The 15,959-nt window shown below is 45.6% G+C and overlaps 1 protein-coding gene across 3 annotated transcripts in view; it reads left to right on the top strand.

Annotated features, from left to right (window-relative positions):
• The window catches only part of cyldl (cylindromatosis (turban tumor syndrome), like), a 45,324-nt gene extending 40,059 nt beyond the window's left edge, over positions 1–5,265 (top strand). For all 3 annotated transcript variants that reach the window (XM_041184879.1, XM_041184880.1, XM_041184881.1), the window contains exon 15: positions 4,539–5,265. In XM_041184879.1, the coding sequence (XP_041040813.1) occupies positions 4,539–4,720 (182 nt within the window). In that variant the 3' untranslated portion in view covers positions 4,721–5,265. The remainder of the gene's footprint in view (positions 1–4,538) is intronic.
• The last annotated feature ends 10,694 nt before the right edge of the window (positions 5,266–15,959 follow it).

Consider the following 15,959-nt stretch of genomic DNA (forward strand, 5'->3'; position numbering starts at 1 on the left):
AGAAAATGTTTCCTTTTGAAATCGTTGGGGGGGGGGGGGGGGGGGGGGGGGGGCGCGCGCGGCGAAGTCTCTGGCTCCGCCCACCGCCGGGACCGTCCAGTCCCACCGAAAGCCGATGGGCTTTTGGCTGGGCTGCCGAATCTCCCATGGTGGGTCCATCACAACGAGACCGGAAAATCCCGGCCATTGATTATTTTTCACTTCCTTGAGCTTTTAAGTTATTACCACTTGCTGCGTTTTTTTAAAAAAAAAGCTCTTCCTCACACAACCCCCACCCCACCCCACCCCGCACACACACACACCCTAACACCCCCCTGCAATCTCTTGCCCAAAACTTTAAATTTGTAACCTCCATCCCCCCCTAGTCATTGAACCATCAGCCAATGAGTAGGGTTTTTCTTTGTCTACCTTACTTAAAACTGTCATCTTGTTCACCTCTATCAGATTTCAGACAAGGGGACATAACCTTAAAATCAGAGCTGGGCCTTTTGGGTGTGAAGTTAGGAAACAATTCTTCACACACAAAGAGGGGGGGGATAGAAGTGTGGAGCTATCTCCCACAGAAAGCAGCTCAAGTAATAAGTTTAAGTCTGAGGTTGATCCAAAGGTTCTTGCTCAACGAGGATATAAAAGGATATGGAGCCAAGGTGGGTGGATGAAGTCAATTTGCAGGTCACCCCATGATCTTGTTGAATGGCTGTACAGGCTTGAGGGGTCGAATGGCCTCCTCCTGTTCCTATCCTGCTGTACTGTGTATCTCCAGCAGGGTCCGCTGCATCACCACCTGGAAATAGGAACGTTTTCCCAATTTGTTTCCCCTCCCCCACCCCGCCCACTGCCACCTCCTCCTTTGCGGTAGCTGGGGATGCTGCGTCCTGCAGCAGTGACCATACTACTGCTGTCTGGTAGTGCCATGTTGGAATATACCAGAGGCCTGGATCTGTAATCTAGAGAACGAGAGTTCAAATCCCACCACAGACATTTTGACAATTTCAACTCCGTCTCGAAGAAAATTTGGAAATAAAGAGCGAGGGTCAGTGAAAAATGATGGTGAAACTGTTGATGGGTATAAAATGCCATCTAGTCCACTGTTGTCCCTTTTGGGAGAGAAACCTGTTGCTTTTGCCTAGTCTGGCCCTATATGTGACTTCTGTCCCGCACTAAATGTGTCTGATTCTCAACTGCCCTCTGAAACAAACCACATGACATGTAAAAGCTGCCCGGAATCAAAATCAGCAAACCTGGCACAGACCCGGCTTCCCCTCATGACAATTTGTGGCGTTGCTACCCTGGAATTATATTGGGATTTAGGGGGTTAAATGACGGGGACAGGGCGCATTGTTATTTGAAACAGAGGAAGCTGAGGGGAGAACCTAACTGAAGTGTGTAAAACCAAGAGGGGGGTCTCGATAGAGCGGATGGAAAGGTCCCGTTCCCTTGGGAGAGGGGGGTGTACAATCAGGGGGTTTAAGGGAAAGATGTATGAGGTTTAGAGGGGGTTCGAGGGGAGATTTTTTTCACCCAGGGGATGGTGGGGATCTGGAACTCACTGCCTGAAAAGATGATTTTTTTTCCTTTATTCTTTCATGGGATGTGGGTGTCACTGGCAAGGCCAGCATTTGTTGTCCATCCCTAATTGCCCTTGCTGGGCCATCTCGGGGGCAGTTAAGAGTCAACCACATTGCTGTGGGTCTGGAGTCACATGTAGGCCGGACCAGGTGAGGGACAGCAGATTTCCTTCCTCTAAAGAGGCATTAGCGACCTAGATGCGTTTTTTTTTTTAAACAACCATCGATGATAGTTGTCATGGTCACCATTACTGAGACTAGCTTTTCAATTCCAGATTTGACTGAATTCAAATTCCACCAGCTGTCACGGTGTGATTTGAACCCATGTACTCTGAGCATTAGTCTGGCTTTCTGGATAATAGTCCAGTGACATTACCACTAGGCCACTATCTCCTGGAGGCGGAGGTAGAGACAAAACCCTCACAATATTTAAAAAGAACCTGGATAAGGCTTTGGGCCAAGAGTTGGAAAGTGGGATTAGGCTGGGGAGCTACTTGTTGGCTGGCGCAGACACAATAGGCTGAATGGCCTCCTTTAAACTGTAAATTGCTGTGATTCTATGAACTGGGTTTGTATTCTCTGGAATTTGGGAGATTGAGGGGTGACCTGATGGAGGCGTTTGAAAAGTTGAAAGTATTCGATGGGGTAGATACTGAGAAATGGTTACCTCCTGCTGGGGAATCAATAAACCTAGACACACAAGGTTAGAATTTCATTTTTAATTCATTCACGGGATGTGGGTGTTGCTGGCTGGGCCAGCATTTATTGCCCATCCCTAACTGCCCTTGGAAAGGTGGTGGTGAGCTGCCTTCTTGAGCTGCTGCAGTCCATGTGGTGTAGGTACACCCACAGTGCTGTTAGGGAGGGGGTCATAGAGCTATACAGCACAGAAACAGGCCCATCGGCCCATTGTGTCCGAGCCGGCCATCAAGCACCTATCTATTCTAATCCCAGCTCTTGGCCTGTAGCCCTGTACACTATGGTGTTTCAAGTGCTCGTCTAAATACTAAAGTGTTGTGAGGGTTCCTGCCTCTATCCCCCCCTCAGGCAGTGTGTTCCAGATTCCCGCCACCCTCTGGGTGAAAACATTTTTCCTCAAATCCCCTCTAAACCTCCTGCCCCTTACCTTAAATTGACATCTCCACTGAGGGGAAACGTTTCTTCCTATCTACCCTATCTATACCCCTCATAATTTTGTATACCTCTATCTGCCCCCCCCACCCCCAGCCTTCTCTGCTCTAAGGAAAAAAACCCCAGCCTATCCAGTCTCTCTTCATAGCTGAAACATTCCAACTCAAGCAACAACCTGGTGAATCTCCTCTGCACCCTCTCCAATGCAACCACATCCTTCCTATAGTGTAATGACCAGAACTGCACACAGTACTCCAGCTGTGGCCTAACCAGCATTTTATATAGCTCCAACATAACCTCCCTGCTCTTATATTCTATGCGTCAGCTAATAAAGGCAAGTATCCCATATGCCTTCTTAACCACCTTATCTTCCTGTCCTGCTGCCTTCAAGGATCCATGGACATGTACAGCAAGGTCCCTCTGATCCTCTGTACTGCCTAGGGTCCTACCATTCATTGTGTATTCCCATGCTGTGTTAGTCCTCCCAAAATGCATCATCTCACACTTCTCAGGGTTAAATTCCATTTGCCACTGCTCTGCCCATCTTACCAGCCCATCTATATCGTCCTGTAATCCAAGGCTTTCCTCCTCACTATTTAAGACACCTCCAATTTTCGTGTTATCTGCAAACTTACTGATCATACTTCCTATATTCACATCTAAATCATTAATGTACACTACAAAAAGCAAGGGTCCCAGCACCGATCCCTGTGGTACACCACTCTTCACAGGCTTCCAATTGCTTTATACAGGTTTATCATAATTTATCAATGGAACTTTCAAGACTCAGATTGATGGATTGTTTTTATTCAGTAGACATATTAAGAGATATGAATCAATGACGAGTAACTGGAGTTAAGATGCAAGCTAGCCATGATCTAATTGATTGGTGGATTGGCCCCAGCTATGAGGCCTGATCGAACTCTTCCTTTTCCTATGTTGCAATGGTACTCACTGGGTGAGCACATTGATTCATGAGGCGAAGGGTTTTATAATATCCTGGTGTCCACAAACTTTGTTTTTTCCCTGGCTTTTATTTGTCCTTCAGCTGATATCACCAAAACCAGATGATCTTGTCATTATTTCATTGCAGTTTGTGGGGTCTTGCTGTGCACCAATTCACTGCCGTGTAGCGTACATTACAACCGTGATACCTTGTCAATAAAGTATTTCATGGCCATATAGCACTTTGAACACAAGAAATAGGCGCAGGAGTAGGTCACTCAGTCCGAGCCTGCTCCAACATTCAATAAGATCATGGTTAATCTTTTACCTCAACTCCACTTTCCGCACTATCCCTTCATATCCCTTAGGTTGCTAGGTACTAGGGAAATTATCATCCTCTGTCGTGAATATACTCAACAACTGAGCATTCGTAGCCCTCTGGAAGAGAGAATTCCAAAGATTCACTACCTTGTGAAGGAAGCAATTTCTCCTCATCTCAGTCCTAAATGGCTGACTCCTTATCTTGAGACCGTGACCTGGCAATGACAAAACAGCCTCCCAACATTTACCCTGTCAAACCCCTTAAAAGTTTTGTTTCAATGAAATCACCTCTCCTCCTTCTAAACTCCAGGAATACAGGCCTAGTCCACTCAATCTCTCCTCTGAGGACAATCCCCTTCAGCCCAGGAATCTGTCTAGTGAACCTTCGTTTCATTCCCTTCTCAAGTAAATATGTCCTTCCTTAAGTAAAGAGACCAAAACTCCACACAGTAGCCCAATGCCTTGTATAATTGTTTTTTTTTGGCTATCCTGAGGTGGGGAAAGGTGCTATATAAATGCAAGTCTTTATTTATGAAATTGTCTTTTGCTGGTCCTGTTGTTCTGACCCTACAGGTGGTGAAGGCGGGTATAATATCCCCACGGTGACGCTGTGCCCTGAAGTGGCGAAATATGTCAAATCTTCGGTGCAGCTGATCAAAGAGCATCCGCGTGACATGGAAGGAGTTGCCAAGCGACAACTGTGTGACGCCTACATGTATCTGTATGAGAACCCTCGGATGGCCGTGTACAAGTGATACCCCCGCCCCCAGCTCACCCCACCCCGCACCCCCCCACCAAAACAACGGTGGTTTGCAGAGACAAGGGGGGTCCGGGTAGCTAACTTTAACAGAAGAACAAATTAAGATGAACTTCCACCATCGGTCTTGCTGCCAGATGACCACAAAGAGTTAGAGATGATCATCAGGGGGCGCTGGTGAGCTGAGACTGGCACTGATCGTCATTGAGGGAGATTCGAAGGCAGGGGTCAAGCGAGGCTTTGAGCAGAGGAGCAACTGGAGCCCCCGCCTCTGCTTTCATCTGATTTCCAGCCACGGAGTTCAGTATTTGATGACTGACTATGCCACCTATTCACAGTGGAACCGACCTCTAGTTTTGGTAATGTTTCTTTGCTCTCCCCAATCCCTATGTTTGGAGTCACACTTGTGCATCCTGATTCATGCTTCCCGTCTCATACTTGTTGTAAAAGCTGCTGCTTTCCTAGGACAGGATAACGTTTGCCTCTTGCCTTGCAGAACTTTCAAACAACATTAAAAGTTTGTGGTGACCCCAATTTTGAAAACACTCTTCTCATCTAATTCATTCATAAAATGTGAGCGTCACTGGAAAGGCCACCATTTATTGCCCATCCTCGTGCCCTTGAGGTGTTGTCTGTTGTATTCCAGAAGGCTAGATGGGGAAGGATAGAACTGGAGCCAATCTTTACACACTTCTATAAGTATTTATTTACAGAGTTACACATTACAAGCAAACATCTCTGAACCCAATATCCATAGTTTCAGTCTGCTCATATTTATAGGAGCACCAGTGAACCCCCAGTTAACGTCCACTACCTAAACACAAAATATTCAAGAAACATACAATTAACCGTGATAAGCCGCTTTCTTGAACTGCTGTAGTGTGTGGTGAAGATGCTCCCGCAATGCTGTTAGGGAGGAGTACCAGGATTTTGACCTGATGATGATGAAGAAATGCTCAAAATATCTGGGATTGAGACACAAGTATCCATCTTTGCTTCCTTCTGCCTCTCATTATACAAATTTATGCTAGCCATATCTAATTTCATTTTCTAGTTGCTCTGTACATGCTACAGTGCAAGCAACTGTCTTTCCAACTTCCATTACTGTTCAGCCAGCTAGTGAACTTTTCCCAAGCTGGTGACTCTTCAGGTTTGCTATTTTGTTTCTTGTTTCCTGTTGAGTTTGTCAGAGTTGTATTGCAAATAATTTTATCTTTATAAATAAAAGGATGTATCTAATTTTAATTTTTTCGTGGGGCGTGTTGGAGAACAAACCATTCGATTATTGGGTTCAGGTCACTGGCTTGGTTCATCGAATGTTTACAACACAGAAAGAAGTCCGTGGAGTCACTCACCAGCCTTTTTCCCTGCAAATCTTTCCTCTCCAGGTAATTATCCAATTCCCTTCCGAAAGTCTGGAATGAATCTGCCTCCACCACACTCTCAGGCAGTGCACCCCAGACCCTAACCACTCGCTGCGTAAAAATGTTCTTCCTCATGTTGCCGTTGCTTCCTTTGCCAATCGCCTTAAATCTGTCCCCTCTGGTTCTCAATCCTTCTGCCAATGGGAACAGTTTCTCCCTATCTGCTCTGTCCAGACTTCTCATGGTTTTGAATACTTCTATCAAATCACCTCTCAACCTTCTCTTCTCCAAGAAGGACAGCCCCAGCTTCCCCAATCTTTCCTTCATCCCTGGAACCATTCTCATGATTCTTTTCTGCACCCTCTCCAATGCCTTCAGGTCCTTCCTAAAGTGTGGTGTCCAATTCCCCAGTTGAGTTTTATACTGGTTTATCATATCTTCCTTACCTTTGTACTCTATCCCCCTATTTATAAAGCCCAAGATTTCTGCTTTTTCAACCTGTCCTGTCACTTTCAATGATTTATGCACATGTACACCCAGGCCCTCTGCTCCTTCATCCCGTTTCCAATTGTACCTTTTATATTGTCTCTCTTCATTCTACCTACCAAAATAAATCATTTCACATTTCTCCACATTGAACTTCATTTATTTCCTTTTTTATTCATTCACGGGAAGTGGGTGTCGCTGGCTGGGCCAGCGTTTATTGCCCATCCCTAGTTGCCCTTGAGAAGGTGGCGGTGAGCCACCTTCTTGAACTGCTGCAGTCCATGTGGTGTAGGTACACCCACAGTGCTATTAGGGAGGGAGTTCCAGGATTTTGACCCAGCGACAATATATTTCCAAGGTGAGTGACTTGGAGGGGAACTTCCAGGTGGTGGTGTTCCCATGTGTTTGCTGCCCTTGTCCTTCTACATGATAGTGGTCGTGGGATTGGAAGGTGCTGCCTATGGAGCCTTGAGAATTTCTGCAGTGCATCTTGTAGATGGTACACACTGCTGCTACTGTGCATCAGTGGTGGAGGAAGTGAATATTTGTGGAAGGGGTGCCAATCAAGCAGGCTGCTTTGTCCTGGGTGATGTCAAGCTTCTTGAGTTGGAGCTGCACTTATCCACGCAATGGAGAGTATTCCATCACAGGCCTCACTTGTGCCTTGTAGATGGTGGACAGGTTTTGGGGAGTCAGGAGGTGAGTTACTCACCACAGGATTCCCAGCCTCTTGTAGCCACAGCATTTATATGGTTAGTCCAGTTCAGTTTCTGGTCAGTGGTAACCCCAGGATGTTTTCAGAAGGGGATTCAGCGATGGTAATGCTGTTGAATGTCAAGGGGTGATGGTTAGATTCTCTTGTTGGAGATGGTCATTGCCTGCCACTTGTCAGGCCAAACCTGGATATTGTCCAGGTCTTGCTGCATTTGGACGTGGACAAGTTGGTGGAATGGGCCGACGGGTGGCAGTCCATGTCCTTTTGAAGTTCTGCATTATCCTCCTCACAGTTCACAATGCTTCCAAGTTTCATATCATCTGGAAATTGAAATTGTACCTTGCGCACCTAGTCTAGATCATTAGATATAAGGAAAAGTGGAGTCCCTAACACCGACTCCTGGAGAATCCGACAACTGTGTGTACTTTCCTCAGTCTGAGAAACAACTGTTCATCACTACTCTTTCCTTTCACTCGGCCGATTCCATCTCCATGTTGCTACTGTCTCTTTTTTACCATGAGCTATAACTTTGCTCACAAGTCTGTGTGGCACAGTATCAGATACCTTTTGGAAGTCTATGTACACCACATCAATAGCATTTCCCTGATCAACCCTCCTCGGTTACCTCATCAAAAAACTCCAGCAAGTTAGTTAAATACAATTTGCCCTTAACAAACTATATTTGAGGTCCTGCTCACTAGTTTCCTTCCTAGCTCCCCAAGCTCTGCCTATAGGACCAAGTCCCTCTTTCGATCTATGTTGACATGGACAATGACTGCTGGCTCTTCATCATCCCCTCAGAGTCCTGTAACCGCTCAGTGACATCACTGACCCTGGCTTCAGGGAGGCAACACATCATACTGGATTCATGTCTGCAGCCACAGAAATCCTTGTCTGGTCCCCAAACAATCGAATCCCCACATGACTACTGTTTTTCCAATCTTCCTCTGGTCCCCCTGTACAGCTGTGCCAGCCATGGTGACATGGCCTTGGCTAAACGCCCCAGAGGAACTATCACTCTTACCAAGGTGTGTGCCTCTTCCCCTCAGAACAACTCCTCTTCCCATAGGATTTATTGTTCCTTTCATCACTTTCATTTTGTGGATGATAAAATTCTGGGAATCGGAGAATCCCCTCTCACCCCACAATCATTTAATCTCCTTCACCTCTCTTTCCTCTCTTTCTTTCTGGTCTCTCCTTCTATCACCTCTTTCTACATACTCGTTCACCTCTGCCCTTTTTTATTTCTTCCCCCCCTTTTCTCTCTCTTTTGCACTGTTTTTTTCTCTCTTGCTTTATTTCTCTCCGTCTCTCCTTTTTCCCTCTCTCCCCTTCTCCTCCCGTTTCCACTCTCTATCTTTCTCCCTTTTCACCCTCTTTTCTTGCTCCGCTCTCTTCCCCTCACCACCACCTATCTTTCTGACCTCCCTGCATCTCCCTTGTTCCTTTTTAATTTTTTTTTTTTGCAGGATGTGGCCATCACTGGCTAGGCCAGTATTTATTGCCCATCCCTAATTGCCCCTGAGAAGGTGGTGGTGAGCTGCCTTCTTGAACTGCTGCAGTTCATGTGGTGTAGGTACACCCACAGTGCTGTTAGGGAGGGAGTTCCAGGATTTTGACCCAGCGACAGTGAAGGAACGGCGATATATTTCCAAGTCAGGATGGTGGGTGACTTGGAGGAGAACTTCCAGGTGGTGGTGTTCCCCTGTGTCTATGGCCCTTGTCCTTCCAGATGGTAGTGGTCGTAGGTTTGGAAGGTGCTGTCAAAAGAGCCTTGGTGAATTCCTGCAGTGCATCTTGTAGATGGTACACACTGCTGCTACTGTGCATTGGTGGTGGAGGAAGTGAATTTTGAAGGTGGTGGACGAGGTTCAATGTGGGGTTCTCTCTCTTGCTCCCCTTTTCTATTTCTCTCTCCTCCCTTTCTCTCTCTCTCTCTCCCCTCCTTTATCACACTCCCCTTTTTTCTCTCTTTCTCCCTTTTGCTGCCCCCTCTCCTCTTCATCTATGTTATATCCTCTTTGCCCATCTCTCTTGCTGTTGACTTTCTCGCTCGCTCTCTAGTTCTCCTCTCTCTCTATTCTCCTCCTCTCTCTCCCATCCCACTGGGTCTGTCTGATCTCATCTCATCTCCCTTCCCTTACCCTGTATCCTCTTATATTCTTCCTCTTCCAATCTCATTTTAAAAGCTATGTTCTATCCTGTGCTTCAGTGCATATGACCAAGGTTCTCCAAGTGTTAATCCAAACTCTGTGTCCCATTGGTTTAGATTAGTGTTAACACGGGCCTGATTAAATTTTTGAGAGCTCACACGGCAACTCAACTGGAAGTCTGGGCTGAACCCGCCGGGAAAGACCAGGATAGAAAATCCCGGAAGGCTGAAACAAAATCCGAAGGATCCCGGAAGCTGGGGCCACTCAGCGGGTCAGGAAACATCTGCGGAGACGGGTGGGGCCTGGAAACAAAACAGATAGACAACATTAAAAAAACACAGCAACCAAACAGGGAAAGGAAATAAAACATACATGGACACAAGCACACGTGTGCAGAGACAGACGCAACACACGCGCCCGCACAGACACCCGCACGCGGAGACGCAGGCCTGGGTGTACACACACACATGCGTATACACAGACGAACACACATGCACACGTGTACACATGCAGACACCAGGGTGACCAACTGTGTGTACATGTGTGCACGTGTGTGTGTACATGTGTGTCTCTGTGCTATGGGGGTCCACAGGGGCGTGATAGGGGGGAGGCCAGAGCCGTGAGAGAGTGCAAAGGGGGAGAGTGGGTGGTGTTTTAATGGTCTGAATTATGGGACAAACAGCATCCTGAACTATACAGGACATGGGACAGTGGACTCTGATATGGGATGATTTCATAAAATAAGGGACGCACGCATCCAAGCAAGCGGAGAGTATTAGACCCTGGGTCTATGCTGGGATCCAACTCCCAACAATTAGAAATGTTAATGTCGGCTGGACTTGAATGTGAAGCCCCCCATTGCCAAATAACATGGCTCTCATGCCTCGTTACTAATCAGAAATGGCACAACTAAGGTTAGTATTCTATTCAGTCTTGGGATGTGGGAAAGTTGCCTTTCAGAATGTGTTTCTGAGCAGCCTTCTTGAACCAGTACAATCTGTTTGATGTAGGTACACCCATAGTCATTGGGGAAGATGGGAGGCAGCTTTCCAAGATTTTGGCCCAGGGATGATGAAGGAATGAACATTTATATATTCAAGCCTGGACAGTGTTACTATGCATCTGCTGCCCTTGTCCTTCTAGATGGTGGAGGTCATGGGTTTGGAAGATGCTGGCTAAGGAGTCTTGGTGAGTTGCTGCAGTGCATCTAGTAGATGGTGCACAATGCTGCTACTGTGCGTCGGTGGTGGAGGGAGTGAATGTTTAAGGAGGTGGATAGGGTGTCAACCAACTGGTCTGCTTTGTTCTGGATGGTGTCAGGCATCTTTTTTAAAAAATTCATTCACGGGATGTGGGCTTCGCTGGCTGGACCAGCATTTATTGCCCATCCCTAATTGCCCTTGAGAAGGTGGTGGTGAGTTGCCTTCTTGAACCGCCGCAGTCCATGTGGTGTAGGTACACCCACAGTGCTGTTAGGGAGGGAGTTCCAGGATTTTGACCCAGCGGCGGTGAAGGAACAGCAATATATTTCCAAGTCAGGATGGAGAGTGGCTTGGAGGGGAACTTCCAGGTATGTTCCCATCTGTCTGGTGCCTTTGTCCTTCTAGATGGAAGTGGTTGTGGGTTTGGAAGGTGCTTTCGAAGGAGCCTTGGTGAGTTCCTGCAGTGCATTTTGTAGATGGTACACACTGCTGCTACTGTGCGTCTGTGGTGGAGAGAGTGAATGTTTGTGAATGGGGTGCTTATCAAGCGGGCTGCTTTGTTCTGGGCGGTGTCAACCTTCTTGAGTGTTGTGGGAGCTGCACTCATCTAGGCAAGTGGAGAGTTTTCCATCACACTCCTGACTTGTGCCTTGTAGATGGTGGACAGGCTTCAACATCACCTCCCAAACCCTGTGAGCTCAACACCTGTGAGTGGCGAGAGCAGCAGGATTGTAGGAAACTTCACCAAGTTCCTCTCCGAGTCACTCACCATCATGAATTGGAAATATATCACTAGTCCTTCATCGCCATTGGGTCAACCTCCAGGAACTTCCCAACAGCACTGTGGATGTACCACCACCATTCAGACTGTCGTAACTCAAAAGGAAGACTCACAACCACCTTAAGAGCAATGGGGGGTGGGGGGCGGTGTTGACAATAAATCCTGCCCTATGAGCATTGACAAAAATTCAACTGACGTGAGGGACATTTTTCAGAATTTCTCCAAGGATTCTTCGCACTTCAGTATGGTTTCCAATCCAGCAATGAAAAAAATCAATTGCTTGTCTAAGTTCTGGGAAATAAAATAAGGCCAAATAACTGGAATGAGATTAGGACGGTAACTGGGAAATAGCAACCGCAGCATAATGAGATTGAATGTAGGAATCGAACAAGATATTGGAGGAACTAACGATGAGGATTCTGGGCTGCTGAAATGTCAGAGTTCAGTGAGACAAGCGGCCTGGCCAGGTTAAAGGGCAAGAAAGTGGAGTTGAGGCCACGAATCAAACTTTTTAAAATTCATTTGTGGGATGTGGGCACCGCTGTTTAGGCCAGCACTTGATGCCCCTCTCTAATTGCCCTTGAGAAGGTGGTGGTGAGCTGCCTTCTTGAGCCACTGCAGTCCATGTGGTGTAGGTACACCCACAGTGCTGTTAGGGAGGGGGTTCCAGGATTTTGACCCAGCGACAGTGAAGGAATGGTGACATATTTCCAAGTCATGTTGGTCAGTCAGGAAGTCAGGACTTCCAGGTGGTGGTGTTCCCATGTGTCTGCTGCCCTTGTCCTTCTGGATGGCAGCGGTTGTGGGTTTGGAAGGTGCTGGCTAAGGAGTCTTGGTGAGTTCCTGCAGTGCATCTTGTGGATGGTACACACCGATCAGTCATGATTGTATTGAATGACGGAGCAGGCTCAAGGGGCAGAAAGGCCTACTCTAGGTCACACTACATGGAGTTTTGGTTGCCAGTCTGTGAACAGCAAGATCCCAGATCAGCTTTAGCAATGTTGGATAATAGACAAACTATTGGCCAAAACAGCAGAACAGCATGAGACAGCAGCCAGGACTTCGTCTCATTCAAAAGATGGCACTTCTGACAGTGCAGTGCTTCCTCAGTACTGCATTATACCTCAACCCAGATCTTTTCACAGAATTGTTACAGTGCAGAAGGAAGCCATTTGGCCCAACGTATCTAAACCAGCTCTCCAAATAAGCATTATGACTTAGTGCCATGCTCCTACCTTTTCCCCGTAACCCTGTACATTGTTTCTATTCAAATAATCATCCAATGCCCTCTTACTCAGCAGTAATAAGACCCCTAAGTCTTTTGGCTTTTACAAAACTAAATTAAACATTTATTAATAAGAGAAATTATTTTAAATGCATACATAGATCCACAACTGACTACTATGATAACTTCTAAATCTCCTACTTGATCTGACTGCCAGTTACGCTTTTGTTAAGGCAACAATAAGACACATGGATTTTAAAAGAAACAACGAAACATGATACTCGGAACGAGTCAGGTTCAAAGTGAGTTCTCTTAACTTCAGTCCCTGGAGACAGCAGCTTGAGACATAGATGCTGAAGGCTTTTTCACACTTGTTGAATAGTAGACTGCCTCTCTTACAAACAGTCTTCTCTCCTTTATACATATTTTCCTCTTTGAAAGCAAATTCCGATTGTTTGACTATGTTTTTGGACATGATTTTTCTGATAATAAAAATCTCTCATAGCGTTAAGTTTTACCAGTAATCTTTGGGGAAAAATAAATAAACACACTATTTCTTACTACCTCTGCTGGCTAGGTATACATTACACCCCCTCCTTTGAAAACAATCTAGTCTGGTTTATTTAACAATGCAAATATTCCCTTGACACCTATGTTTCTAAACTTCCCCATATTTATCTAATTAACATTTCAAACATTAACTTCTCTTCTTACATCAAAACATCCAGACTAGCTGCCTCTAATTCAATTAAGTCTCTCACATACACACAGACATGTATAGACACATAGACACATCTCACTATTACTCTATTTTACAATAAATTCCAATAACATTATGGAAATTATATTTTCCTGACACCAGCCCCCTCCTGAATTTGAACACGTCTATCAAATTTTCTCTTAGCCTTCTCTTCTAGACGAAAAATCCCAAATTCTATCTTCATAATTGTAATGTCTCATCCCTGGAAGCTATTTCGTAAACCTCTTCTGTGCTCTCTCCATCCTTCCTATAGTGTGGCATCCAGAACCGTACACAATACTCCAGCTGAGATCTACCTAGTGTCTTATATAAGCTCAGCATAACCTCCTTGCTCTTGTACTCTATGCCCCTATTAATATAGCCTAGGATATTGTATGCTTTATTAACAGTTCTCTCTATCTATCCTGTCCCCTTTAATGACTTAGGCACATACACACCCAGGTCCCTCTGCTCCTGCGTCCTCTTTTAGAGTTGTACCCCTTATTTTATATTGTTTCTCCAGGTTCTTCCTACCAAGATGAATCACCTCACACTTCTCTGCATTGAACTTCATCTGCTACTTATCTGTCCACTCCACCAACTGTCTATGTCCTTTTCAGGTTCTACACTGTCCTCCTCACAGTTTATAATGCTTTCAAGTTTTGTATCATCCACAAACTTTGAAAATGTCCCCTGTGCACCAAGATCTAGATCATCATTATATATCGTGAAAAGCAAGGGTCCCAATACCAATGCCTGGCGAACTCCACTACAAACCTCCTTCCAGCCTGAAAAATACCCATGGACCATTACCCTCTGTTTCCTATTACTCAGCCAATTTTGTAAGCACATTGCTACTGGCCCTTTTAATCCATAAACTATAACTTTTCTCACATGTCTGTCGTGTGGCACTGTATTGAATGCCTTTTGAAAATCCATGTACACCACATCAACAGCATTACCCTCATCAACCCACTCTGTTGTCTCTTCAGAAAAATCCAAGTTAGTTAAACACGATTTTCTCTTAAGAAATCCATGCTGGCTTTTGTTAATTAACCCACATTTTTCAATTCGACTATTAATTCTATCCCAAATAACTGTTTCTAGAAGCTTCCCCACCTGCTAAGTTAAATTGACTGGTCTGTAATTATTGGGCTTATCTTTCTAACCATTTCTGAACAAGGGCATAACATTTGCAATTCTCCAGTCCTCTAGCACCTCCCCTGAGTCTAGGGAAGACTGAAAGATTATGGCCAGTCCCCTGCAATTTCCACTCTCGCTTCCTTCAATATAATTTGATGCATCTCACCCAGTCCTAGTACCTTGTAAACTTTAAGTACCAACTTCTTCTCAATTTTGAACACTCCTAGTGACAGAGCTTCCTCCTCTGCCATTGTGACCTGGGTAGCATCTGCTTCCTTGGTAAAGACAGATACAAGTTGTTCACTTAACACCTTAGCCATGCTCCCTGCCTCCATGTGTAAATCCCCTTTTCGGTACCTAATCAGCCCTACTCCTCCTTTTACCACCCTTTTACTATTAATGTGCCTATAGAAGGCTTTGGATTCCCTTTGATGTTGGCTGCCAGTCTTTTCTCATTATCCCTCTTCACTTCTTGTTTGCTCCTTCACCTCCCTTCTGAACCTTCTGTATTCCTCTTGGTTCTCACTGACCTGGTTTCTAACTGACACCTGTCATAAGCACACTTTTTCTTCACTTAATTTCTATCTCCGTTTGTCCAGGGAGCTCTGGATTTGTCTGTCCGACCTTTCCCTTGCTATGGAATATACCTTGACTGTGCCCAGAACAATTCTTTTTAGAAGGCAGCCCGTTGTTGAGTTAGTTTTTCCTGCCAACCTTTGGTTCTAGTCTTACCTGGAAAAACTCAGCAGGTCTGGCAGCATCGGCGGAGAAGAAAAGAGTTGACGTTTCGAGTCCTCATGACCCTTCGACAGAAGGGTCGAAGGGTCATGAGGACTCGAAACGTCAACTCTTTTCTTCTCCGCCGATGCTGCCAGACCTGCTGAGTTTTTCCAGGTAATTCTGTTTTTGTTTTGGATTTCCAGCATCCGCAGTTTTTTTGTTTTTATCTTTGGTTCTAGTCTATCTGGCCCAGCTCTGTTCTTGCCCACTGAAGTGGCTCTCCCCCAGTTAATTATTCTTACTTTGGATCGCTTATTGTCTTTTTCTATCGTCATCCTAAAGCTTACAATACAATGATCACTGTCTCCTAAATGTTCCCCCACTGACTCTTGACTTACTTGGCCTACCTCATTTCCAAGAACCAGGTCTAACAGTGCCTTCTTTCTTGTTGGATTGGACATTGCTGTAGTAAATGCTCAAATATTTGAAGTCGGTCTCGAACCCACAACTTTTCCATAAGACCATAAGACATAGGAGCAGAAATTAGGCCATTCGGCCCATTGAGTCTGCTCCGCCATTCATTCATGGGTGATAAGTTTCTCAACCCCATTCTCCCACCTTCTCCCTGTAACCTTTGATGCCCTTACCAATCAAGAACCTATCCATTTTGGTCAATTACACTCAATGACCTGGCCTCCACAGCCTTCTG

The sequence above is a fragment of the Carcharodon carcharias genome, chromosome 3 (assembly GCF_017639515.1).
Source record: "Carcharodon carcharias isolate sCarCar2 chromosome 3, sCarCar2.pri, whole genome shotgun sequence".
Taxonomy (NCBI): Eukaryota; Metazoa; Chordata; class Chondrichthyes; order Lamniformes; family Lamnidae; genus Carcharodon; species Carcharodon carcharias.